This window comes from Plectropomus leopardus, chromosome 21 (genome assembly GCF_008729295.1).
Source record: "Plectropomus leopardus isolate mb chromosome 21, YSFRI_Pleo_2.0, whole genome shotgun sequence".
In the NCBI taxonomy this organism is placed as follows: Eukaryota; Metazoa; Chordata; class Actinopteri; order Perciformes; family Serranidae; genus Plectropomus; species Plectropomus leopardus.
The window spans coordinates 7,047,362-7,072,994 of record NC_056483.1 but is presented as its reverse complement, the minus strand read 5'-3'; the positions used below and the strand labels follow the sequence as shown (position 1 = coordinate 7,072,994).

The following is a 25,633-nucleotide window of genomic DNA, read 5'->3' as shown; positions in this document are numbered from 1 at the left end:
GGGTTATTTTCTTGTCTGTTTTGGTGGGTTTTTTGCTCCTCTTTCTTTTCTTTTCTTTTCCAATTAATTTCCTCGCTAATGTTTGAGCCACATCTTGTTCAGTTTTTTTTTTTTTTTTTTTAAAGAAAACCAATCTGTTCACGTTTCAAAGAATTAACGAGAAATTATCTACAATGCATCTTCACTCATTTACACACCACCAAGCTATAATATAAAACCTAAATATGATCTGTGCAATGAACTCAGTGCGTCCTGGAGCAGCCATTGCTGTAACAGCGAGCGCACATTGTGTCCTGGCCATTAATGCACGGGGCGCAGAAAAATCTTTTCACACTTGCAGGAAACGCATGCGCACAGAGGGGACCAACTGGTTTGTGTCAAGCCGAGGCACACGGATGTGATCGAGCCAAAAATCACCTTTATTCTGGCATTCATGGTGACACAGTGAGTACTCATATCTGAATTTTGATATCATAAAACCCCTCGTGTTGGTGCATCTTTTGCTGGGGAAAAATGAGGCGGATAAAATCAGGATCCATTGAAGCTGGAGCATCTCTGAGTGGATATTCCAGCAAGCAGAAATAACAGCATTCATCTTCCATTCGTGCATATGTGTAATCTGTACTGAAATGATGAAGAAACGTAAATATTTGCTGTTTATTTTGCCTTGAAAGAAAAATGGTCAGACTGTAAATTATCAGCTTTTCTCATCAAATAATGCCATTATGTTTCTATAAATGGCTGCTTGCTTCAGGGTGATTGCTTGTCTTGGATCGACCATCATGCATGCGCCCGCGTATGTGTGTGTGTGTGTGTGTGTGTGTGTGTGTGTGTGTGTGTGTGTGTCCTCCCGAGGGTGCGACTGATGGATGCAATTGCTGCGGTCCAGGAGTAACGCCTTGTCGCTATCATTACTGCTCATCCCTCACAGAGACAGAAGAGAGACAGGAGGAGAGAGGAGGGCGTTTTTTTTACCCCCCCAAAAAAAATTTTTTTTGCTCATCACAATTTGTTGCATTTAGCATGATCCAGGAGCTGTTTGCACTGAGATATCTGCACCAAAACGCACCTTGTTTCGTGATCAAAAAATGTCGATTATTGGGGTTGCATTGCACAGAAGTTGACCCCGTGCACGCGTCGTGAAGTGCTCGCGCATTCCGGCACGTTTTCCTCTCTTGTGAAATTTGCAAATGTAACCACTTGTCATTTAAGTCCGGGATCATCTTTAATCTCTTGTGATGCATGTGTGCAGCAGTTTAGTGATAATCTGACAGTTTAGAAAGAAAAAAAACTCTCACTGTGGTTTTCTTCTCCTCATGCAGTCCATGGGCTCAGAGCGGGAGGAGATGCGTAAGAGACAGATGCAGGTTCATCAGGAAGCAGCTGCCAGTGTCCTCCAAGCGCGCCACAGTATGGGAAACACCCCCACCAACGCCTCAAACGCCTGCTGCTTCTGCTGGTGCTGCTGCTGTAGCTGCTCCTGGTAAATCACACTCCAGTGCTCCCACACAGCAGGGCTGGAGAGGGGAGATGTAGTGCAAGGAGGGAGACATAAGGGCCCAGTTAGTGTATTCTGCCTTCCAAATATCTTTTTCTCCACACACAGAGAGATAACTATGTTGAAATGATTATCCACCCATGATTTATAACTGCTTATTGTTCATTTAATACAATAGAACCTCTTAAGAAAGTACAAATGCCTTTTCTTCTGATTTAAGTCACATTTTACGCAGCTGTTGCACCATATCATGGAGAAAATGTAAGTCCCGTTGTAAAATAAAAGCACAAAATAATTTAAAGCTGGTGTAGGCAGAAATCTGGAAAAGGCAACAAAAAAAGGCTAAATTTAAAACTATACCCTCATCTGAGAGCTCCCCAATTTCTATCCTAAGCCCCTCCCACCAGACGGCAGCCACACGTTCTCATCCGCAGTCGTCACAGATCGCAGCTTTGCAGTCTGCGTCTACATATTGCTCTCCAGGTGTCCTCAACACAGTCTCATCCCAGCTCGTCACATAGTGTCGCTCAGTCAGTGACCTTCCGCGTCAATTTATGACGTTTTAGGTGTCCTTCTGTGTTCGCTGTTTGCGCTCCTTGATGCCGTTATGGTGACGCCAGCAAATGGTGGGATGAGCATGGACTGTCGTGACGGTTAAGTTTAGGCAAAAGAGGCACATGGTAAAGTGTAAAGGAAAAAAACAAAAACACATCTACACAGGAAGCGAACTTTAGACTCCCGTATGAAAATCAGTTGTTTGTGGGATCCGTCGTCTTCCCCTCAGGCCTGCCGTATAAGCACACTTGCACTCCTTATATCACGTGGTTACCGGCAGCGTTCCATGCACACACGACTGGTTCTGTCTGGCCGGGTTTTCAAGTGACGCAGCCCGTGCGTGTTGCATGTGGGCCCACTCGGTGCCATCCAGCAATCTGGTCAGCATATATTAACACAACGTGATCTGTCGATGCGCGAGCGCTTCCAGTTGGAAGGTGGCTTTTGCCGTCACACTCATACATCGAAAGCACTGACAGAGCGGCGCTATTTGGCAAGAATGGGTGACAATAGGCTGGTATCCCTCTGCGTCTGCTCTTTATGTTCTGGTTACCGCTACCGTGATGTCAACACAAGCACATGGTGGGATTACGCTGCAAGTGGTTATATTTAGGCAACAAAAGCACGTGGCAACAAACGCCAGACGTCCTGCACCTCTGCATGGAAGTCTGATGGCAGACAGAATTGCGCCGTTAAAGCAAAGCTTTTCGGAAACCAGTCTAAATACTGATTGTGTCATCATTTTATAGCCATTACACTAAGCAATCAACTTTTACTTTATAATAAGCAAAACACTTGTCTAATTGCACTATAATATAGCACAGAATATAAAATAAGACTATGCAACACTCAGTATGGCCACCTATAGTAGTTTATGACTGGATTGGACATTCAACAAGAAATATGCAGGTTTTAATGAATTAAACACTGAATATATTAGTTTTTTTTAATTTTTGTTCATACAACTATTAATTGTATGTCCTCCTGTCCTAGACTGCAAATGGAAGTCAGTATGAACACATTATGCATACAAATGTCAGCTGTGCCAGGATATACAAATTTTAAAATGATTTTAACTTGTCATTACAGTCATGACTTCCATACTACTTTGCTCTTACATTTTATTTTATTTATCTTTTTTTTTTACCACAGTGTTGTTTTTACCTATACTTGCTGTGCATGTAGTATACTACTCGCACATACTGCACTGTGACTGGTGACCATTTTCACTTCTGTGTTGCATGTTTCTGGCCTTCACCAGTGTCAGAAGTTGTATTTTTGCCACAAATATGTATTATCATGTTACTTTCATGCAGACTAGAGAGCGGGCCGAAGGTCTGCCAGCAAAGTGCAAGAAGCCAAGAATTTAAAAAAAAAAACTTTTTTACGTTGTCATTAATTGTTATTCAAGTTGGATTTCTTGCAGACATAATGTGGCCTGTCAATGCAAGAATTTTGTGAATGTGATGCAGCAGAATTTTGAGAGAGCACATCATGTATCCAAAAACTGCAAATTCACAGATATTTGGTAGATATTTGGTTTTCTGATACAGATTTTTAACCCGTTTTCAAGGCCAGTGGAAAATCACATATTGTGTACTACTTACAACATGCTAAACGTAACTTGACGCAACCACAAACTGTATTATTTTACAGTTTGAAGACGTCCCTCTAGGCTTCATTTAATGGTAGCAGCTCAATAGTGAACAACTTCCTTTTTGCCTCCGTCCGCCCACTCATTCAACAACACCACAGCCCACACCATCATATACCAGAAAAACAGGAACACAGTGGTCCTGTGACCCACGCTGGATCGCACTGGATGGAGGCCTCGGGGGTTTTAATCTGTTTTCGAATCATCAACCGTTAACTTGTGCTTCCTCTAAGGACAGCCGACCTGTTGTGTGCAGAACTAGGCCGCGTTAGTTCACTCCGCTGGGGATGAGTAATACGTTTTGGCCCCACATCTATATCACTTTCACCTGATTGTTGCACAGCTACAACAGCCACATTCCCAGATGGGACGCTTCACCCTCACCTGAACCAATTAGTCTCTAGCCATCAGGTGTTGGGAACATTTTAATTACACACAGGAGATCCCCACGGGACGATGTGGACAGTTGACACACTTAACTATTCACGCAAACGTTCCCAGTAGATCGTTCCTGAAACTTCTCTGTATGTTCTGTTATTTTACAATTTAAAGCCTCCAATTCTTAATATAGGCTGACAGAAAATCAATGTTAAGTTATGTAACAAAAGGAAAATACTGTTTTAGTTTTGCTTTGAGGCTGTTTCTTCGTGTCTATGCTGTTTATTTACAGCTAAAGGAACAGTTCGACCTCAACCCCATCCGAAACCTTGTGGAAAGCCTTTAAAGAGAAGAGTATGTTATAAAATAGTACATGGGGTTTTACGTTCAGGTGTCCACGTACTTTTTGTCATGTTGTGTATAATATAGCAGAAAGTGCTCTTTGACAGGTTTCACACTGTAACCAACTACATTATTTTTAGTACGGAGGCTCACATTAAGGGTTGAGTTATTTTAAAAGCTTTTTTTTTCTTCCAGTTTGACTGTCAGGAGCGAAGACGAGACAATACAGAGGTCCACTTTTGAGCGCAGAACAGAGGGAACTGCTAATTGTGAAGAAAGGTAAACACAGTGACTCATCTATGTGCCATTACCAAGAAAATTAAATAACAGGGAACCAATACGTCCACTATTGTTTTATCTTTAAGCCCGAAGCCGACTCTGGATGACGCTCGCTCCTGGCCGGTGTCGTTTGAAAAGGTAATGAAGAGTGCAGCGGGTCGCAGCTGCTTCAGGCAGTTCCTGCGGACGGAGTTCAGCGAGGAGAACATGATGTTCTGGCTCGCCTGCGAGGAGCTCAAAAAGGAGACCAACAAGACTGTGGTGGAGGAGAAAGTCCGTCAGATATACGAGGACTTCATCTCAATCCTTTCCCCTAAAGAGGTGAGCCACCGAGGCCAAATGTTTGTCTAAAGGAGTAATAATCTGTAAATTCATCAAGAAAAATGTATCTGCTAATTAGACAATCTAATTAGAACTGATTAATAATTAAACTTTTCTGGTTCTAGGTTCTTCAGTGTGAAAACCTGCTGCTTTTCTGTTTTATATCACTGTACATCGATTATTTGGGGTTTTGGATTGGTGGTTTGGACATAATAAGCAAATTTAAAGACATCAGCAGGCTTTAGGAAATTGCAATGGCCATTTTTTTCAGTTTTTATTTGACGTTTTATAGACTAAACTAGAGCAGCTGATCATGAAAATAATCACTTAGAGCTGCAACTAAAGATTATTATCATTTTTCTATCAGTATTTTGTTATCTATCCATTAATTCCATTTTTTTTTCCAAACAGCAAATATCTTGTTTTGTCTCACCAACAGTTCAAAACCAAAAGAGATTTACTTTACAATGATGCAAAACAGACAGAAAAACAAATATTCTTACTAAGTTTTGTAACCGACTGGTGACTGGTTAAAAAGTGGCAATCAGTTCCTAAATTATCAGATTGCTGCTGATTAATTTTCTGTATACTGACTAATCAGTCGATTTTTCAACCAAACTGCCAAAGTAAGGTGGCCATCCTGCAAAACCCAGATATGTTACATTTGTACGTTTTATATTTAGCAGATACGTTTAAACTTTAAATTCTTGATTTTATTTTGTCACAATGCTGTGGTAAGCATGTGGTTAAATTTCAGCCAAAAAAAAAACAAAAAAAATCAATTGATCTGTAGATTATTTTCTTGATTAATCACTTTGTCAATTTTAAAATTTCAGCAACATGCAAGTTACTATTTTAATATCTGAGAACACAAGATGACATCTTCACATTGCTTACTAATTGTCCAATCAACAGTCCAAAAATAATAAATAATTTAAAGCAGGGGTATCAAACACATAAAATAATACTTAAGATGTTTTAATACCAGTTAAGGCTTTATTTTCATATGAATTAATTCGATGCCTTTTAAGGCTTTTTTAGGACCTGCGGGAACCCTGGTAATTGGGTCATGATTTCTGGAAAGAGACACTGAAGTTTAGTTTTTTAAATGTTTTTTTTGGCACTTGGAGCACCATAAGCTGAGCGCCATCTAGGTCCATTATGTCGTAGAGACAGCAGATATCTCTACGGCCAAACTTTCAGCAACTAACACCAAAACAATGTAGATTAATTGGTAGCATTACGGGCAACAGAAAAAAATTGTATTTTGATTTTGGGGTGAACTGTTTCAGTAATATTTCAGTCTAGCAGTTATTTCAGCTCTATTTGCTGTTTTCACATTTAATACAGCTTCAGTGTTTTACCTGTTCATCTTCTCCAGGTCAGTTTGGACTCACGCGTCCGAGAGGTGATCAACCGCAACATGCTGGAGCCGACCTCGCACACCTTTGACGACGCTCAGCAGCAGATCTACACGCTGATGCAGAGAGACTCGTACCCCCGCTTCATAAACTCGTCTGCGTACACAGATCTGCTGAAGAGCCTGGAGGAGCCTCCCCCCGAGCCATAGACTCTCCACTGACTGCCGCTCTCTTAGCTTTTCAAAATTGGCGCATGCGTCCCACACGAAGGAGTTTTGTGTTCCTGTTGGAGTTCCTGCTATTTAAAAGAAAGACAGACAGGAAAAAATGAACACTGCTTAAAAAAAACGGTCTTTATCCAGCTGTTAACTGCTGTTTATTTACCCATGATTAGCTTACCAAAATACCTGGAGCAAACACGAACAAATGCTCTGTCCGGCATCAGTTACTTGTTCGTAAAACATATCTATATTTTTATATACTCCCTAGCGCTTGACATTGCACTTTTCTACCTTGTTTAAAGAGGGAACGCATGTATCTGTGAGCACTGCATTTGTATTTAGGTATATTGTGAGCCTTAATGCATATCCAGTTCTTGTAGAAACTAGGTTTTATTTAACAGTAACTTAAGAAGAAGGAAAGTGCCTTGGAGTAAGATCTTCTACACTAGCACCTTTGGTCTAATATGAATGGTGCAACAATGACTTCATATGTTGGTGCTTTCAGCTCTTCTCAAAGATAAAAAAGTTTTTACAACTCAATGAGCTGATACCCAGAAATAGATCTTCTTGTCTGTGTTTCAATACTGTGATATTAGTCATATTATATTTAATTTAACACAAAACAGGAGGGGAAAAAACTGAAAACATGACCATGACCACTGATATATTTGTGTATTTAAAAAGGAATTTGTGTGAAATAGCTATTTGAATTCTCACAAATTAAATAAAGCACAATCGTATGTTGGTTTTGCTGTTGTGTGTCATCAACATATAGTGCTATACATATACACTGTAAGAAAGGTTTTATATATTAAGCTGCACTGAAATGACATTGATTAAGTTGTGCATATGTGCTCTGTTTAGAAATACTTAATACTATTTGTGTAACTGACAAAATACTGATTAACCCTTTGAAACCTGGATCGACATCTCTTTCCTTCCATCAGATGCCTTCTCAAGTATTTAAACCTTCAAAATATAAGTAAATTGTTTTTCTCTTATTTGATAACATGCAAAAAAGGCAATGAGCAACTAAGCAAGAGCTGTTCTGCAATTTCAAGAAATTTAAGATTTGGAAATTAAAAACAAAAAGAGCTAGGCAAAAAAAAATCCAAAATTTTAGAATAAAATAAGGTGTGACTGGCCGAAGTCTCCCGTCACAGGTTAGATTTTCTAAAGCCTAAAAACAGAGCCAGTTTTCTCTCAGACCACCTGAATTACAATTTGCTTAAAGTAAATTACATGATTTTTACCCCATGATGCCAAAATGAAACTGCCTACCCCAGCTTTAACTGCTGATTTTTTTTAGATTCACAGTCTATGATGTCAAAAATATTGAAAATACTGAAAATCGCCTGTTACTAAAGCATGGATGATGTCTTTAAGTTAGTTGTTTTGTCCACCAACAAATCCAAAACCCAAAATATCATATTTACAATCATCCAAAGGAGAAAAAAAAATCAGCAAACACTTAAATTGAGAAGCTATACGCAACAAACGTCAATTTGGCTTAATAAAATGCCTCAAATTATATTATCGTCTAATAAATGTTTCAGCACTACTACACACAGGCTCTACTAATAAAAAAAGAGCATTTAACAACAGGCCATTTATTGTGAGATATTAAACCATAAAGTATAGCCCTAGTTATTCCAATACATACGTTTCCTGCAGCAAATGGCTTGTCTCGATGGCAAATAGCTTTACAATCAAGCAACTAAAGTTACTCTAACACTGGGGGTTGTGTGTGAGGTCAGGACTGTTAATCCTCTCCTGCGTTAAAATATGGAGCCCCGGTCCTGTCTGGCTCTATGAGCAGCAGCGTGGTTTTATTGTCAAGTAAGTCAGTGGTTCCTGGAATCTGCGGAGTCTCGCTGGAGCCCAAAGGTGCTGTGCGTCTCCTCCCGAGTTCATTCGTCACTGATGGGAGGAAGCTGCTTCTCTATGAATCGCTTGACATCCACCATTTCCTGCATGGATACAGAATAAAACTTAATACAGGGTTCCCACACATTTTTTAGAATTTCAAAACTTTTCAATGACTTTTCATGACCATCTTTTTCTTGCCCTGCTTGCCCTGTGTTTTTCCAAAAAAATCAAATTTACAGATAATTTCAGCTAGCTGGCACACATGAAGAAAGAGACGGGACGCTGGGTGAAAATGATAAATAAATCACGTAAAACAAAACATCATTCGTCGACAGCTTCAGAAAAAAAACATTTTGTTACATTATATAACATTACGTGGAAGGTTTTCCAACCTACACAACAGAATTCAATGACTTTTCCAAAACTTTTAAAGATTTATAGCCCTTTTAACCAAGATAAACATTGATTTTCTTGTGCTGCGTTCAGGTGATTTTCACAGGAGTGTCGAAGAAATGTCCTACAAATGGCAGGAAATTAGAAGATTTAGAAATTTATTTTTAAATAGCTAGGGAAATCTTTGATAAATGATATTGATAATTATCAGAATCATGTATACATATATGTATATTTCAGATTATGTTACAGAATTATTATTTTTAAACATTTTTTCAGGAAATTTCCTTTTTGTTTTTTATTTCCTTGTTTTCAGGTTATTTTCTTGTGTTTTTTACTTATTTGTTGAAATTTTTGGGCCATTTTCTTCTGATAAGTTGCTCGTTGCTTTCTTCCCATTTTAGAAAGAAAGCAAGCCATTTTGCTTAATAATTCAATGACTTTTCCAAAACTTTAAATGATTTTAACTTATTCCATGACTTTTCCAGGCCAGGAAACATGATTGTGAACTTGAATGACTTTTCTGGGGGGGTTTTTCGTGACCATGGGAACCCTGTAAATAGCTAATACAGACACAACTCGTAAGTCAGATGTGAATTTTCCCACACTGACCTCGGAACAGGCGCTGTGAGGTAGACCCCGATACGACTTGAAGGTGACGTTGGCAGGATTGAGGAGGCTTTTCATCTTTTCTGCTGTCTGGCTGCCAAATATGAAGGGGACGAGGGGGTCGGCATCCCCGTGGCATTGTAGCACATGCATGTCCTTGTTAGCACTGTTGGCAGACGCCTGAGAACACAGGAGATTAGGATTATTCTTATTATCTGATTATAACAGATTAGGACGTAGCTATGAGAATCCCTTTACTGTAATTCATACTGTAATTCAATTAAAGGAATAGTTCACAAGAAAATGAACATCTGGGGCATTTTTCTGCACAAATATGTGTGGAATAAAATTTAATTTCAACTAAAAAATGAGATGATGAATTTGACCTAGAGGTGGGCAATATGGCCGTAAAACAATAACGATTTTCAGGCTATTTTTTGCGATAACGATATTCTTGACAATATGACAAAAATACTGACAATACTTTATTATTAATTTCAAGAACAATGAAATGCAACAAAATAAGTGTTATAGTTGTTTGTGTCAACATAAATATTGTGCACCTTCAAATATTTAGTAAAAATTTAACAAAAATGTTTTGTTATTTTGTCTGTAAACAATTCAGTGAGATTCAGATTCTCTTTGACATATAAATATTACGACAAAATAAAATCGAACATTTCACATCTAAACAGTTGCCAAATACAAAAAAAGGTCCAGGTGGTCCAGGCCACTGACTCTGTAGTGCTGGAGTTGCTCCTGGCCGATTTCGCCTTCTGCCACGCTTGTTGTTTCCGTATGTAATGGTATGATGCCTAAATGTCAACAGGTCAAATATTGCCATTATCATGATATAAATCTGAATAAATGAGACTTGGGGGTCTAATGAAGCCACACAGATCTCTGTTTCGCTGTGACCAACATACTATTTGAAAACAGCCTCTTGCCCTCAATCAGAGCCAGAGCAAGTGCTGCCTGTCCATTTATATGCAAATTTTGAGGTTCAGATTTGTAGCTTTACTTCGCAGCAAAAAGCTAAGGTCGGGTGATTTGGTGGTTGCCTCACAACAATTAAAAAAAGACGCAGCACGCTGCAAAACACGCTCTGTCTGATCAGCCCTTGCGCTTCTGTTTTTAAATGTAAATATCTAAAAAGATCTACTGCAAATTGGTGTGCTTTATGTTTTTTTCTACCTGAGGGAAGGAGTTTCGGAGAGGGAGCCAGCAGCTCAGAGCGACCACTCCTGCAAGCTTCTGCTGAGTTGTTAAAGCGGTGTAGAGAGACAAAGCTCCACCCTGGAAAAAAAACAAACACTTTTGTTTTAAAAAATCCTCGTCACATATCTCTTTTGACTGATATTAACAGAGACAAAAAGCATAAAAGCAGCAGCCTCGTGACAGCAGAGGATGGAGGTAATTTCAGGTTCCTCCTAAATATAAACGAGCTGCAGAGCTGGATCTGCACAGAGGTACTGACAGCTGATTTGTTGAATCACAAATCTTTCAAGTTCTAATATTGGTATTGACCTTGTGATCTATACTGAATGGATTAGTACAGGGGCTTGTGTGCCAGACTATTTCTTGGCCGAGCACGATAACTTCCTGGAGTCTCTGCTGGTTGCCTGGCAACGGCGCGCAGCCAAGAAATCGTCCTGCACACAACCGAATAGAATAATTGTCTTTACACATTTTTGTACAACCGAGCTGTAACATGTTAACCAGTGAGCTTTAGAGGTGCTAGCTGTCCTCGTTTCCAGCTAAGCCAACTAGCTGTTGGCTGTAGCTTCATATTTAACAGGCAAAAACTCAGAGTGCTATTAATCCTCTTATCTACCTCTCTGCCAGAAAGCAAAGTATTTCCCAAAGTGTCAAACTCTTGTTTCACACTCCATTCAAAGTACACAGAAACAAAATAAAACTAAAAAAAGAAAAAAAAAATTCAGTTTTTCATTTTGCTGTTCAAACAATCATCACTTAATTCACGCAGTTAGATGTGGAAATATGCTGGCTCTACACACGCTAAAATAACTCTTAATTTAAATGGAGTCTGATGGGTCTGGTGATAATGAATTTGTGGCTGTTTCTGGTTAAGCTAAAAGCATTTACTCTGTAACAAAAATGTCTAATAATAATCTGAACCTGTCAATGGCAAAAACAAACAGTTTTAGTGGATGTACATTGACGGTGCACAAATGCTGCAGCACTCTTTCTCAGTACTAGACCAAAAAATATTGTCTCCATTAGTCACTTAAGACACAAAAACATGGGACAAGAGCCCAGCCTGAAAAATACTAAAGTTACCCTTTAAGTGCACAGACGGTGAATCACACTAAAAATTGTTATGTAATGCATCATCTGCGTAGGGTACGTGCCACACTTACCTGTGAAAATCCACCCAGGAGAATTCTGTGTGAAGGTATCCCGTTCTTCACTTCTTGGTCTATCAAGGCTTTAACTGTGCAGAAATGAAAGACAACACTTAAACATGAAGACTATGCCACTTCTTAATATTCTTAACATGAGTAAAAAATGGATTTATAGACGTACTGTTCTCTGACGCTCTTTTAATACCAGACTCATCTTCACTTGCATCTGGGCTCAACCCATAAATATCAAACCTACACGAGAGAAAACGTGAGGATTTGTGTGTGTGTGTGAACGGCCACACTGTATACAAATATGTGCAAAAATACCGTGACACTTACCAGGAAGGCATGGACATCCTCATGTTCAGAGAAACAGGCATGGTGGGACTGTAATCCATGAAGAAACATATAATGTCACATTTGTGCACAGAACATGTGAATGTGTGTAAATAAGTTTGCAGATTTTTACACCCTTAAATGCCAATTTTAATGGAAGACATATTATATAAGGCATTGAAATTATGTGCTTTCATAATTTAAAAATGTTCAACACTTGCAGATGCCCCGTGTTATGTTATAGACTGCTGTGAATACTTACGCGTGTGGACAGATGTATTTCACATGTGGTATCCTGATGCCCGCGAAAGCTTCTGCCCAGCCATGCCTGTCATATTGGACAAAGTTAAACTAGTTATAATAAAATTTTTGTTTAGGGACTGATCATTTCTTATGAGAGGGGAGCAGGTGGTGCAAAAAGGGGGCATATCAAATAATTTTTTAATCACTGGGGAGGGAGTTACATTTTTTATTTTGGCTTAGGGGGAGGGAAATAAAATTTACACCTGTTGAAACCTGGGCAAATTGGCATGATTTCTTTCAAAAACATGGGAGAAAGGCATTGAGTTACTAAAGAAGAAATGGCCCAAAAATTATCCAAAAAATTGTCAAAAGTAAAAGAAAAATACCTGAAAAATAGCAACAACAAAACCCCTAACATATAAACAAATAAAGGAAAAGTTTTTAAAGAAAAAAAAGAAAAATAAAAAATGACCTGAAAAATGCTTAAAGTTATAATAATTCTGTGCAATAACGTTGAATTTCTAATTATGATAATTATATCCCATAACTGAATAATAATTTCTAAATATTTAATTTCCTTCAATTTCTTGCCAAGCTGGTCATTGCCTTTTTCCCATGTTGTCAAAAGATAATCAAACCTAGTAGCTCGATTAGTTCAAAAGGTTAAAATACTTGTGAAAAGTGCCTGAACACAGCACAAGAAAAGTCATGTAAATCCAGGTTTTGAAGAGCTAGATGGCTGTATTTTGTATTTATTTTAACTGCAGATTCAGAAAATGTAAAAACAGAAATTATCATTAGATTTTTAAATTTTCAATGGTCCTTGAGTACATTATGTGGGACAAGTGCTTCTGTCTGAAAAAAAAATAATCAGCTCTAATTTTAAAATAGTGACATTTCAACAAAATTACATATTATTCTACATGTCTCATTTAAAAAATTGCCAAATTTAAACCATTTGCACTAACTAACCTGCATGCGCATGAGAGAGAAACAACGGTTTTCTTCAGCTACAGGGTTTTATCTTCAACTTTCAAACATAAGAGTGCATTTTTTTTCTCCACCAAATAATGTATGATGGAGGGACAGGCTCAAGAAAAAAATATTTGCAGCTTTGGAGAGGGTCAAAAGACAGATCCACACCTTAGCCACCCCCCTCATCTGATTAATAAACAACAGTCCCTCACATGACAAACAACGACCAAAAAAAGCTGCTCTCACGTACCCCGTGTCACCGAGGCCATGCAGAAATATCACCTGTAAAAACAAAACACACATAACTGCAGAGGCATGTCGACATCTGACAGCAGTTTTATAGTTAGCTGGCTAATTCCTGGAACTTGTTTGTGGTTAACTTGGTCTATATGTGAACGAGTGTTGCCTGGTTAACTCACCGCTGCAGTGGCTTTCCGGGCAGCAGGCACAATGGCAGGTAAAGGCGCTGACATGTTATTGCCGCACATACAGCGCTGAGGCAGCTGGTATGTCGGGATAAGTTAGCTACTGTAAGCTAATAACGATATCCACCAACTGTCAATCTGTGTCGATCTTTGTCCGACTGTAGCTGTCAAATACCCTACAGTTTAAGGACAAATGTCGACCGAGGATGGAGGCCAAGCGACCGTCGCCTCGTGTTGCCTCTCGCAGTCGTGAATTTCTTTTTTAAAAGTTGAATTTTGTTGAAAATAACACACCGCCGGATCACACTACTCACCACCTGCACGGACACGATTCATAGTCCCGCCTCCGCCGCTACATGATTGGCTGACAATGGAGGTTCTTTGCAAATGCAAAGCACTGATTGGTGTGTTGGAATGTCAATAAAAGCTGCTTTAACAACCCTTAAATCAAATAAAAATTTACAACAAAGCACACTTTAGAAAATTTATATAATGAGATTATGTAACTTAAAAGCATAAATTAAAAAAGTACTATGAGAAAAAAAATTCCACAGCTTTACTTAAACAAACATGCATGAGAGCACAAATAATCGACCTTGTACACAGAACATAATAAATAATCATAATAGCTACAAATAAATAAAAAAATATTTTAAAAAATAACTAACGATTTTATAATCTGATATATTCTGTTATTGTGACAATACAAGTAACAAATATTTTAGCTATGTTATATTATTTTTTATTTTATTGGGGAAATTATTTATCCAAAAACAAAAAAAAAATTAGGTTCACATCCCTCTTTCTGTCTTTTCTTGATAGATTTCAACTGAATGCTGTCCTTTGACATAAAAAGCAATAGATTTTTAGACTCTTACAACACCGTATTTGAATATATGAATAAGCATGCATTAAACCTGTAGTATATTTAGTCGTGACCTTTGACACAGATTGTTTGGGTCAGAAATGGCTTTTATTTGTTTGGTTTACCGATTTCACTTAAAATTAGTAACTTTCTTTAACCTTCATCATAGTAATATTTAAAGAAATTTACCACAAACAATTACTAAAACAGTTTATGTAGCGCATTTTAGCGGTCGCGCTTTTATTTTGAAATACCAGATAATACTTCCGTTGACCTCGGTCACGTGACTTCCATGTCCTTGGTTCGGCTAACTTTGACATGTGAGCAACAGAAACATGTCTTTCCCCAAAAAACCCGGCGGTAAAGCGTTAGATGTTTTGAAGACTCTGCCGCGGTTAACTTTAGCAAACTTGCGACCTGAACCAGGAGCCAGAAAGTCGGTACGTTTTCATTTTTCATCTTTTTAATCGCTATCTTTTGCAGCTCAATCGAGCTAACGTAGCTAATTAGCCGAATGCTAACCTTCTGTTTTGATGATATGATACATTAGCAAGCTAGCAACAACCACTGCTCAATTTTCTTTGATTTTAGGAGACACGTCGGGGCAGAGGACAGCATGGTGGCAACAGAAGCGGCCGAGGACATAAAGGAGAGCGACAGAGAGGCAACCGGCCCCGGCTGGGATTTGAAGGGGGTCAGACTCCGTTTTATCTGGCCATCCCAAAATATGGCTACAATGAAGGACACAGGTAAAAGCTTGTGTCAAGTTACACAAACAAATAGATCACTCATGCAGTTTATCATTAAAATGCTAACAGAGAATACTCATTTATTTTTATTTTAACGCGAAATAGTATCTAGTATTTGTAATTCTTGGATAATTTTGCCAATCCTCGCCTCTTCTAAAACAATTTTTTAAATAATTTTTTTGTCATATACAAATTTCTTGCAATTTGTGGGACATGTCTCTCTGAGTTGGTCATTGCCTGTTTTCGAGTGATATCAAATCAGTTTGTTCAGGATTCAAGGGGTCAAATAGCTTATTTTTCTTAGCTGAGTGCCAGATTCAGGTAATCACAAATTATTTTTATCTGTTAATTCCAATGTTTGTGTGCTCCCCCTCAGTCGCCGTCCTCAGTACCATCCTCTGTCTCTGAAACGACTGCAGTACCTGATTGATTTGGGACGAGTTGACCCAACCCAGCCCATAGACCTGACCCAGCTGGTCAATGCCAGAGGAGTGACAATCCAGCCTCTGAAGAGGGACTATGGAGTCCAGCTCGTTGATGAGGTCATTTCTGTTTTTCACGCCTAGCGTCAATCATGAGAGAGATAGAAAGTTACTCTTATCTCCAATTGTCTCTTTAATTTATAGTGTCAATGGGAGAAACAACATTTAAGGAAAGATTGGGTTTATATTTTGGCTTAATAGGGACATTGTCTTTGTTAAAGAAAATGTTTAATTATACATGTATGTATATATATATATATAGACATAATAATTGTTTCAGTGTAGACACTCTATTTTGATGGAGGCTGACACACTGTATGTTTATGTGAACCATTTCTGATTGATTTTATTTTACCTCCACTCTGTTCACTAAAGGCATAAAATTACATCGCTACGATAAGTGATAATTAACTGTTCAAAAGGTAAAATTATTCGGGGCTAAAGATGCCTCAGTTTGGGCATTGCCCCATTGTGCGCATGCTTAGAACCGGTCTTGCATAGCAATGTTAAGTATAAAAGGCTTTTAATTACTGGATAGTGAAATCAGGTATTCAGGATGCAGACAAACGGTCATTGTGAGGCTCTTGGATCATCTTGTGCCAGTAGGTGGCACCACATAACAATGTTGCCATTCAGTCACAGATCAAGATGTTTTTGACTCCTGTCCTGCTCTGCTGAAGGTTTCACCTTTGATGTGCTCTGTCTGTCGCAGGGTGCCGACATTTTTGCCGCAAAAATCAACATTGAAGTTCAGAGAGCGTCTGAAGGAGCTATAGCTGCTATTGAGAAGAACGGAGGGGTCATCACTACCAGTTTCTATGATCCTATAAGTCTCGGTAACTCATAACTGATCTGCACGCGCCAACAATACAACATTCATCATGCGTATTTTAGATAATAAACCTAAATATATATCCTCTTTTGCAGGGATTCTTATCAAGCCCGTCCCGTTCTTCTTACGCGGGCAGCCCATTCCAAAGCGAATGCTACCCGGGGAGGATATGGTCCCGTATTACACCGATGCTGAAAACCGGGGTTACTTGGCAAACCCGGAGAAGATCCAGCAGGCCCGGCTCGCCCTGGCACAGAAGTATGGATATATTTTGCCAGACATTTCAAAGGATGAACTGTATCACATGCTCTCCATGAGGAAGGATATTCGACAGATCTTCTTTGGCCTCTCTCCAGGCTGGGTCGTTAACATGCCCGAGAAGAAGATCCTGAAACCCACTGATGAGAAACTTCTGAAATATTACAGCTCATAGCAGAATTATATTAAACGTGTGTCGCAAAAATCCAAAACACTTTTGGGATGTTGTAAAGGAAAAAGTCTCGAACATGTGTCCATTTTATAATAAAAATGTGTGTTTAAGAATGACATGTTGTCATTAAACTTTATCTTGAAATGACATGATTTGTACCACATTCATGGGTATTTTTGTTTTTTTGTTGCTGACGTCTGACGGCCTCGTGTCGAAACACAACAGGCCCGTGCTGTATGATGGAAGGAACGTGAACTGTAACAGGTGAGGGGGAAATAAGGAAAATAAGATAACTCAAAGAATGAAAACAGGAAACAGATGCCTGGTGATGTGTGTAACTTGTGAAACGGGCTGCCTAGGCCCTAGAAGGGGAGTTTGAAATTAGTCATAGGCAGCTGTATCCTGGCGTGGACGTTCAAAAGATCCCTCTCCATCCTCTTGGAATACAATCGCAGGCAAACACATACATACAACTTTGCCCCGTTATGTTTTCAAGACAAGATGAAATGTTTATGCTTTGATACCTGAGGAAATTACTGTCTTTTAATCTTAGTGTGGTGTTAATCACTTAAGGATGTCCCTCACTTTCACTAAGTCTACAGCCAGTTTTAAATAAAGGTTGTAATGCAGAATCTCATTAAGATTTTGAGATATTACAATCAACACTTTAAGGCAATTTACACCCTGCGCGTACCAGAATACTCCCGTAGGTTTTGGCTGAATAATGGCTCCCTTGTGTTTGAACTCTCCATTACGCTCATGTTTATTTTTTGAAGTCAAAATGGCACACTCGCTATAAATAACTTGGTATTTTACGCAGATATTGTCTTAAGGGACGCTGCCATAGAATTTCTGCTGGTATAAAAACACTTTATCAAAGGAAGCATATGTTTGTGAGTGTGTGTGCAGGACTGCAAGCATTGTGTTTCTTTTCAAAAGTCCCCCTCTGCTATGTTAGTTACCGATGGGCACGTCTCAATTATGCAAGAGTAAAAAAAATAAAAGGGATAAGAAAATATGGTGCACCAAACTGTGCATTAAATTTGACATATTTTATTGAGTTCAAGGTGTGTATGGGTGTAGATCAAAGTGTGTATTGTGAATATTGGGGCAGAAATTGGGGATATTCATGTTTAAAATTTAGGAAAAAAAGGATTTAATAGGTATTCACTGCCTCCTACTCCTTCTCTTCTTCTTGGACATGGAATGGTAACATTGCTTTTATTATTATCATTATAGATCTATCAACGTTTTTCTTTTCAATTGTATTTTCTAAAACAATTTGTTTTAATTTTAAAAAGTTAGTGGCCAGACTGCCTTTAATTTTTTAAGTTGACTGAATTTGAGAGGACAACTTGAATAATTACAAAATTACTTAAAAAATTATTTTCTCAAATTTAGCAACATTGAAAGGCAGCCCTCAAACTTACTTTTTTTTAAAAGTTGGAATAAGTAGTCTCTTTTTACACTGCAGCATTTATTTGAAAAAGACATTTTTAAGGCAAACATGTCAGAGTTTTTGTATATTTCATAAATTGTTACTATAGATAAAGGTTACACTTTGATGACTCCCTGAGTGTTTTCCTGAATCTCAAGTATCCAATAAACTACACAAGTAGTGGATACGTACACAGCCGGCCCTGCCAGGAAAACCAGCCCAAATCCTTACAGCATAATACTTTAAATAAATCACGCCACAGGAAAGAAACAGCACAATCATTGTTTATGGCAGAACTGCAGCGCTTATCTTCAAAGCAGCAGATCCTTTTGAATTTGTATCAGGTCTCAGACGAGCAGAAGAGAGAGAAAGAGTGAGCGCAAACGTCAGCTTTGTGAGTACGTGGCTGCAGAAAGTATTTTCTCCATCAATTACAGTCATTCACTTTGGCTAAAAAGATTTGTCAGTCTGTTTTTAGGGTCAAGCATTTTATCTGTGGTTTCTGCTCCATATAATCTAATGTCTGAGTCTAACCAGTTCACACTATTTAATTAAACATTCAAGCATTGCTGCTGGAGCTGAGCAGATTGTTTTGGTTATCTGCCGCCTTGAATGAGCCGTTTAAGACAGACACAGATATCATGGTGTCTCACAGGTCTCAGTCTAGTTCCAGTTAATAATTAGGGCTAATTACAGCCGGCGTCCTTTCTTCTGTCTGCTGAGGAGAGACATGTGGCTCTGCTGTTGGATCAAGTGCTGACTTAAACATATACTGTATACTGTAGGAACTCTGTGTCCAAAAACATGGATGTTATAAAAGCGACTACCATCCAAAGCTCAGCTGTCTGGACAATAAAAGAATTCAATTCCTCAGATAAGACTCTTATCAGTAGAATACAATTCCTAATTTACAAAGAATGGTGCTGTTTTTAAGCACAAGTGGAGCTTTGCCTCATTAGGCAGTCTGCATGATAGACAAATGCGATACAATTAGAAAGCCAGACAATTCAAGAGCCTGACTGGATGTTTTATTGAGTTAATCCAAACTCGGATGTGTGGATCACCAGTAAGTGCACATTGTTAGTCATTTATAGATTAAAATAATAATGCAAATTGCATTTTAAAATATTTGGGATTGCTATTTGTCTTTCACATAGTTTTAACACTAACTCAATTATTGTTAAGTCAGAAAATATTTTTAAAGAAGTCTCCAACAATAGATAAAAAAAGACATTATATGGCTGTTTCTCTAAAAAAAAATCCTTAAATATAATAATAATGAATAATTAAACTGTTTTGACTCTGTTATTAATGTATTGTAAATAAAAGTTTATTTCATGTTTCTTTTTTCTATTATTTTTATTTATCTTGATTTTATTATTTTTGTGTATTTGCTTTTAATTTACCCCTCTTAAAGTTATTTATACAAATAAATTCTTTTTATATTATTATTTATTCACATTTAATTCAACCTTTTTCTTAATAATTTGAATTGATCCTTTTTTATGATAATTATTTATTCACTTTTTATTTATTATTTTTATATTACTATTATTATTTATTCACTTCTAGTCATCTTTTTTTTTTAAAATTTAATTAATAAATTAATTATCCTTTTCATTATATTATTTTTTATTCACTTTTTATTCACTCTTCTTCTTAATTTAGTTATATGAATTTACCCTTTTAATGATTTTTTTCCTTCTCTTTTTATTTACACTTCTGCTTAATCATTTAAATGTATCCTTTTTTTGCAGCCTTGTTCTCAGATGTACTTATGCCATGTTTGAAGATACCTGTTTGAGCTTGTAAGTGCAAAAAGTGATAACTTAAAATTGCTTGCTTTGTCCGACCAATCATTTACAATGATCTAAAACAGAGAAAAGCTGTAAATCTTCACATCTTTAGAAATAGTGGAACTAATCATTTCAGTCCTAAAATTATGTCAGATAAATAAAAAAATTTAAAAAGTGCAATCAAAATTAGTATGCACTCTTGGCTTTGCATACTGCACATTGCAGCACCTGGGTTTGAGTGTGTGTTTGAAGTCTGGCTGAGCCGGGCCTGTTATCTCCGCTCAGAGGTGGGGGCATCATTGTGTTCTGCTAATGAGGCTACATTAAGCCTGTCTACACCAGGGGGGCATGTAATCCTCTCAGCTGGCCTGACGTAGGGCCGGGCAGGGCGCTGTTTGCACGGGGAGTGTGGAGGCTAGCACTCAGGCCCTCAGTCTACTGTCGAATCTGCTCAAACACGTGATTAAGAGGTGGAGGTGGGAGCAGGGGGGGAGGCACACAAACTGCTGCATTGAATGGTGTCTGAGTCTTGACAGAGCGTGTCTTGATGCTGGCCTGCTGTGCCCATACAATACAACACAATGCAATACAGTCCCTCGCTGCAAAGATCATGGTCATTATATCCCCTTCACACCTTCAAGCTATGAAACAATGCAGCTCTTTATGAATGAGCCACTGTAAGGAAAGTCGGTGGGATGGCACTGAAGCGGCTGGAATACAGTGCTTCATTATCAGAGCTCTCCTGCTTCACTCTCCTGGACGTCTTCTCAGGATGGATGTCTCCGGGTTAGCAATCCTCAAAAATCCATTTCAAGACAAGAGTCTGGAGTCAAGCTGTTGTGGCATCTTCACTGACAAAAAAAGCTACACAAAAATGTGGACTCACCAACAACAGATTTTCATTTACAAACAAATAAGTTCTCCAAATCCAGCCAATATTCAACCCCAAAACATCATCCAGAGTTCAGAAAAATCCACAAAGGCCTTGAAAATCCTCCTCCTGCAGGTCTTCAGCTCTACCTGTGCCCGCTTGGCCGTCTCTGATCCAAAATGAAGACAGAGAGGAGTGTCCCATTTATGAGTTCTGTCCAATACAATGGTACATTGTGATCAGAACAATCCCCATTCAGAAAGCATTGTGCCCACTCTGCTTGTTTGGCTGTGAGACAATGCAGTGATACCCTACTGTCACCTTATAGATTAGGATTCATCAGCAGGGCCTGAATACAGGACAAATGACACGGTCAAAAAATAATGTTAGGGTGAAGTCAGGTAAAGAGGGATATCAGGTAAAATAAGAAAAATAAGGTTTTACATCTTGGGCTCTTTAAATATTATTTTGAAATATTATTTTGTTGAAACAGCCGTTTTGATTGATCTGAGATAACTGAGACATGCAGAGCAAAGAGTAAATAAAAACCCACTGGTCCTTAGAACTTGCAAAGTAATCCATGCGACATGTTCATTTTCTCTTTTAGGCAATAAAATATTAAGAGTATACTGAGTTGTGGACACGAGTCACATGACATGGACTCAATTTGGACTTTCACACCAATGACTTGTGACTCTTCTTGGACTTGAGCCTTTTGAAAACCAAAAATAATTTTGGCTATGAGAGTGCAATTTCAGCTGTTTTACTTTTTTATGATTAAGTTCTGTCACATGTTTTTAATGACTGCTTCCCAATATACAGACATTTTTTAGTAAATTTACCACTTAAAAAAGCAGCGAGTTCACATCAGCCCCAATCCAGACACTATTGTTACAGGACATGGCACCAAGGAAACAAACAAAAGAGCAGAAAGTTGCATCTTTTTTAATAAATAGTAGGTTGTATTAATGATTTATTGAAATAAAGACTGAACTGATGAATATATTTTACCATTTAAAACAGTGTTTGTGTCTCTTACTGTGTTTGAAAGTTTAAAGTTTCTTAAGTTTTTTATTTGGCAAGGCCGGTTAGGTATGAGCACAGGGGGCTAATGCCCCCGCAATTGGTCCACCTGCCCCACTAACGCCAAACATAGGCATCTTTAGCCCGAAAAATTCTCACTTTGAGCAGTTATTGTCACGAAAGCAAGGATACACAACTTGCCCATACATGTTCCTAGGATTTTTGGACATTTCTCTGATTTAAGGACATGTCAAGGAGTTTAAGACACTTCTAGGATTTGAGGATATTTCTAGGATTTAGGGAGATTTTAGGATTTTTTCAGGATTTTAGAACATTACTAAGATATAGGACATTAGAGACAAGCTCTATTTTGATGCTGTTCTATGCACTCTGGCACCTTATGTATACTAAAAGTACAAAAACAATTCCCAGTGTGAATCACTTTATTTTTACTGTCAATTAGAAAATGGTTGGGGGGCACCTGGCACCCTATAGAGGAGCTAGATTTGGCCTAGAAGCTGTAAGTTGAGTATCTCTGCCATAGTGCATAAAAGGGCACAAAATTTAGCTTTTAATCAAAAAGAAACATGAAACAGTTCAGCATACACCTAAAGAATAACTCATATTACCCACCAAAATGTCTCACTGCCCCCTGATTCAAAGCAGTCTAGAACCAGGCAACATTTTCATAATAGAAATATAGCAGAGATCCATAACAAGAAATGAAAGTAGGCCTGACTCTGAGGTGGTCTTAAAATTTTAGGTGCTTTTGTTGATAAACTTGACTTTACCCAATACGCGTGCTGGTATTAATTACAAAAAAGAGTTAATATTCAAACTTTAAATAAGCTCCCACACGTTGTCTAATACTTAGCTGACTCAATTCACAGCAGAAGCTCAGCCGAAACTAACGTTATTGTATTCACGCTGCGTCGTTCAAGCTAATTGATTAAATCCATTAGTGCTTTTCACAGCGCGTTGGAGCGTGCGTCCCGTTTAACGCCGCTGGATGTGGATTCAACCTCTTAATTCTGACAACCTGTGAAGAAAACCCCCTCCCTCCCTCCACCAAACACTAACAAACAACCACGACTTATTTAAACGAATAATTCAGTCTTAAATACGCCTGAAAAATCACAATTTATCAGTCTTTAAAGCCACCTATCAATTTGGACTGACATAATACGGTTTAAGTTGAGGAGCGCAGACACCTTTATCACTTCTGTTATTGAGTTTACCAAAATCACAGTATTGATTTGTTTTTTTGATGAAGTTATCAAGCTCCACTTGGTCTGATTTAGCTTTTGCACAAAGTCCAAAAATGTAGCAATAAATATTAAACTGTGCATGATTTCTGTTAACGTTTTTAAGCCTTTAAAGCGCAGACTCAGATGCTTTTTGCAAATTTCTTACAATAAACTTGCGCCACGTTCGTTGTGTATTAACCCTCTCTGCTCTAAACTATAATACACAGGATTTACAATTTAAAGAAGCTGCATAAGTGACTCGTCTGCCGGGACAAAGCAGGTGCAGGTATTACTGTCGGTCCGTGTATTGCAGATTTAACGTCGCCGCTGTCATCATAATGATGTCTATTGTTTGTGTAATGTTAGTGTCAAAGGCAGATATTCATTGAAACCTGTAATGGCATCCTATTATATTAAAGTGGGACCACACGCCTCAAGAGTTTCTGGAGAGATCATTAGGCTAAAGGTGAATACACAAAATTATTATTATTTATGTTCCCTTATTATTATGGCTGATAATCCCATAATATTATCTTCAGTGATGAGTTGCTTGTACTTTCACTTTTTTACGTTTATCTCTACTATATTTTGTGTAATCACAAGAAAGTCATTAATTTCCATTGAGTGCTCAGAAATTAGTGTATTCTGGTATTTATGCATTACATTAAGTGTGCGTTCATATCCTATAATAATATAAATCATAGTTTTATTTATTTTCTTTTAAAGACATTTTATTCATTTATTATTTATGCATTTATTGTTGCATGATTTTTTTTACTGACACACAAATTGTATAAGCGTGACCAAATAAATGCTGCAGGAATGACAAAAGCTGCTTTAGTTTCTATGAGTCTGAATACACTTTTGTCTCTTTGATTCAGCGCCAAATCAGCTCTGGCTGAGTCACTCAGTCGGTTTTATTTATTTATTTTTCTCATCCTTTCATTTAAACTAATGCATCTATGAGATTAAATGCAGCCATTTCTCCTTTTCTGATGTCCTAAATGTGAGCTCATCAAGCCCCTTTGTACACACCTATCGGTTTTTGTGTCGAGCAAATATTTGCAGTAATAAAGACGCCTTGATCATGTTTGTTTCAGTCCTGTAAAATGCACTTTGATAGAGACAGTGGATGGCCGATAAGAGCTGAGAGCCACAATGTAATTAGTAACCAGCGCTGCCTCCTGGACACTTTGATGTTCACCTATCAATCAATACCTGCAGCCTTTCAGGGCTATTGATTAGATTCCATCTCTCTAGGCTTGGTGTCTTTTGATTTCCCTAATGTGGGTTTAATAAGTGAATCAAGGAAAAAAATGTTTTAGATACTTTAACACCAACTAAAATGCAGGGACTTATGCATAAATATAACAGCAATCAATTAAAAGGAGGGATAAAATACGATCTGGCAACTTTTTCATAAGCATAACTCGACTTTATCACAAGACCTATAATAAGTCCTAATTTTGATTTTTTTTTTTTAAACTTCATGCGTTACCTTAAAGAGGGGGGTTATTTTATTTGATATTGGGTTCTCCTTATTAGATATTTTCTCCTTAATTGCATTACTTTTGTATATTTATGCATTTATTTCTTTGTGTATTTACTTATGTATCCCTATTTATTTATTATTTGTTGTATAAAAGAGGTCAAAAAGAAACGGTTAAAGAGGAGAAGGACGCGTTTCGGCTTGTGGTCTCCATTAGGGTCGTCAAGAAACACATTACAAACATCATATAAATAAGTAGGTATAAAATTGAAAAAAAAAGTACATAAATATATCCAATCACATACATCCACACATATATTAGCCAGCAGATCACCTGTAATGGTGTGTTGGTTTAAAGTTCATGTGACTGTTACGACCTCATTGTTATATAAAAGCCAAATTTGAGTTTACGCAGACTCGCGTCTCTTGTCCATCTAAAGTTTCGTGAGATCGTTGATTTGAGGCGTCAGCTGGGCCTATCACCGACCCGAGAAAACACCTGGAATTCACACCTTAAATCCACTCCTCCTGGCCTCCCATTGGTGGAGCGCCCACATATATCCGTCACTGAGCATCCCCAGCGGAA

The 25,633-nt window shown here is 38.0% G+C and overlaps 3 protein-coding genes across 3 annotated transcripts; 2 read left to right on the top strand and 1 right to left on the bottom strand.

Annotated features, from left to right (window-relative positions):
- Nucleotides 1-360: 360 nt before the first annotated feature.
- On the top strand, nucleotides 361-7,613 carry LOC121960755 (regulator of G-protein signaling 20). The gene is made up of 5 exons (XM_042510605.1): nucleotides 361-444; nucleotides 1,323-1,483; nucleotides 4,623-4,706; nucleotides 4,793-5,027; nucleotides 6,409-7,613. Exons 2-5 carry the CDS (start codon nucleotides 1,326-1,328, stop codon nucleotides 6,595-6,597), a joined length of 666 nt encoding a protein of 221 aa, XP_042366539.1. The 5' UTR covers nucleotides 361-444; nucleotides 1,323-1,325; the 3' UTR covers nucleotides 6,598-7,613.
- Nucleotides 7,614-8,203: 590 nt separating this feature from the next.
- lypla1 (lysophospholipase 1) lies at nucleotides 8,204-14,142 on the bottom strand. Its single transcript, XM_042510444.1, has 9 exons — nucleotides 13,820-14,142; nucleotides 13,651-13,682; nucleotides 12,445-12,510; nucleotides 12,186-12,233; nucleotides 12,028-12,098; nucleotides 11,862-11,935; nucleotides 10,675-10,776; nucleotides 9,484-9,660; nucleotides 8,204-8,579 (listed from the first exon to the last, which is right to left on the bottom strand). Exons 1-9 carry the CDS (start codon nucleotides 13,886-13,888, stop codon nucleotides 8,520-8,522), a joined length of 699 nt encoding a protein of 232 aa, XP_042366378.1. The 5' UTR covers nucleotides 13,889-14,142; the 3' UTR covers nucleotides 8,204-8,519.
- Nucleotides 14,143-14,962: 820 nt separating this feature from the next.
- Nucleotides 14,963-17,346, top strand: mrpl15 (mitochondrial ribosomal protein L15). Its single transcript, XM_042510608.1, has 5 exons — nucleotides 14,963-15,130; nucleotides 15,282-15,439; nucleotides 15,816-15,981; nucleotides 16,634-16,757; nucleotides 16,849-17,346. Exons 1-5 carry the CDS (start codon nucleotides 15,026-15,028, stop codon nucleotides 17,184-17,186), a joined length of 891 nt encoding a protein of 296 aa, XP_042366542.1. The 5' UTR covers nucleotides 14,963-15,025; the 3' UTR covers nucleotides 17,187-17,346.
- Nucleotides 17,347-25,633: the final 8,287 nt, after the last annotated feature.